General features: G+C 45.6%; 1 protein-coding gene across 1 annotated transcript in view; it reads left to right on the top strand.

Annotated features, from left to right (window-relative positions):
• Window positions 1-1,314, top strand: part of LOC107294316 (sulfotransferase 1C2-like) — a 15,354-nt gene extending 14,040 nt beyond the window's left edge. The window contains exons 7-8 of the mRNA XM_029285591.1: window positions 295-475; window positions 1,307-1,314. Of these exons, the coding sequence (XP_029141424.1) occupies window positions 295-475; window positions 1,307-1,314 (189 nt within the window). The remainder of the gene's footprint in view (window positions 1-294; window positions 476-1,306) is intronic.
• Window positions 1,315-1,815: the final 501 nt, after the last annotated feature.

Raw genomic sequence — 1,815 nt, 5'->3', positions numbered from 1 at the left:
ATTAATAATTATTTGAGCAGATTGTTTTTGATAAATCGCTTTTATAGCTGTCTTAAATTGATTTCCAAAATTCATATAGTCCAATATTTTATTTAAAAACTGCCAGTCCAATTTGTCGAAGGCCTTCTCCGCATCTAGGAAAATAAAGGCCGATGGCACTTGATTGTTCTTATCCAAATATTCCAATAAGTTCACAATTAGGAGGCTGGCATCTTATGCCACCTTTTCTCAAGTCTTTCTCAAGAAAGTTCTGCTTCTCTTTTATCCCTCTCTGCTATCCTTCATCTCACACAGGACCCAAAGGGTGAAATCCAGAAGATAATGCAGTTTATAGGGAAGCAATTAGACGTGGCCACTGTAGACAAGATTGTGCATCACACCTCGTTCGAAGTCATGAAGCACAACCCCATGGTTAACCGAGCTAATGCACCACTGTCTGTCATGGACCAGTCCATTTCTCCATTCATGCGAAAAGGTATGCGTTCTCCCACTAGAACGGAACTGTCTTTAAGTATCCTGCATTGCAAGAAACGTAGAGGAATCCTGGAGAAATTCAGGTTTTCTGTTTTTCTGGAACATGTGTGTAAGGAACGGGAGTATTCCTCCATGATGATTTATCGCAGTGGTTCTCAACCTTGTTAATGCCGCGACCCCAACCGGTCGTAAGTCGAGGACTAAATCGGTCGTAAGTCGAGGACTGAACCGGTCGTAAGTCGAGGACTACCCAACCGGTCGTAAGTCGAGGACTTTCCCTGCCCGGGAGCACTGCGCATGCACGGTTCCGCCCCCTGTGCCGGCCGAGGCGTAGCTTGGCAAGCGGCAGAGACGGAGCAGGCCGACCACCAGCTGGCCCAGCCCAAGGGAGGTAAGGCACCCGCCGGAAAAGGGGGAAAAATGGCGGACAAAAAAAATGGCGGACAGCCTTGCTTGGCGACCCCCGTGAAATGGTCGATCGACCCCAAATGGGGTCCCGACCCACAGGTTGAGAACCACTGATTTATCGGGACCAGACATTATAAGTTATTAAACAGGCCTAGGCCATGACCCCAGGAAGCTGCAACCATTGTAAATACATGCCAGATGCCAATTAACTGAATTTTGACCACATGAATGGGGGGATGCTGCATCGGTTGTAAGTTGCAAGGATGGGTTATAAGTCACATGCTGTTGTAATTTTGAATGGTTACTAAGGGAATGGTTATATATTGAGGACTATGTACTGTATAATGTTCTTTGAAAGGCTGAATTTGTAAAGGCTTCCCACTAGGACATTCTTATTACAGTTATCTCTTGTTGATAATTCCAGTACAGTAAGTTCAGCTGCCAAAAAAGCCAACACAGTGCTGGGCTGCATTAACAGAGGGATAGAATCAAGATCACGTGAAGTGTTAATACCACTTTACAATGCCTTGGTAAGGCCACACTTGGAATACTGCATCCAGTTTTGGTCACCACGATGTAAAAAAGATGCTGAGACTCTAGAAAGAGTACAGAGAAGAGCAACAAAGATGATCAGGGGACTGGAGGTTAAAACATATAAGGAACGGTTGCTGGAATTGGGTATGTCTAGTTTAATGAAGAGAAGGACGAGGGGGGGACATGATAGCAGTGTTCCAATATCTCAGGGGCTGCCACAAAGAAGAGGGAGTCAGGCTATTCTCCAAAGCGCCTGAAGGCAGGACAAGAAGCAACGGGTGGAAACTGATCAAGGAGAGAAGCAACCTAGAACTAAGGAGAAACTTCCTGACAGTTAGAACAATTAACCAATGGAACAATCTGCCTCCAGAAGCGGTGAATGCTCCAACACTGGAAGTT

This window comes from Protobothrops mucrosquamatus, unplaced genomic scaffold (genome assembly GCF_001527695.2).
Source record: "Protobothrops mucrosquamatus isolate PMUCROS unplaced genomic scaffold, P.Mucros_1.0 scaffold1908, whole genome shotgun sequence".
Taxonomy (NCBI): domain Eukaryota; kingdom Metazoa; phylum Chordata; class Lepidosauria; order Squamata; family Viperidae; genus Protobothrops; species Protobothrops mucrosquamatus.
Note: the sequence above shows the minus strand (reverse complement) of the source record. Positions and strands in the feature narration are given on the sequence as shown.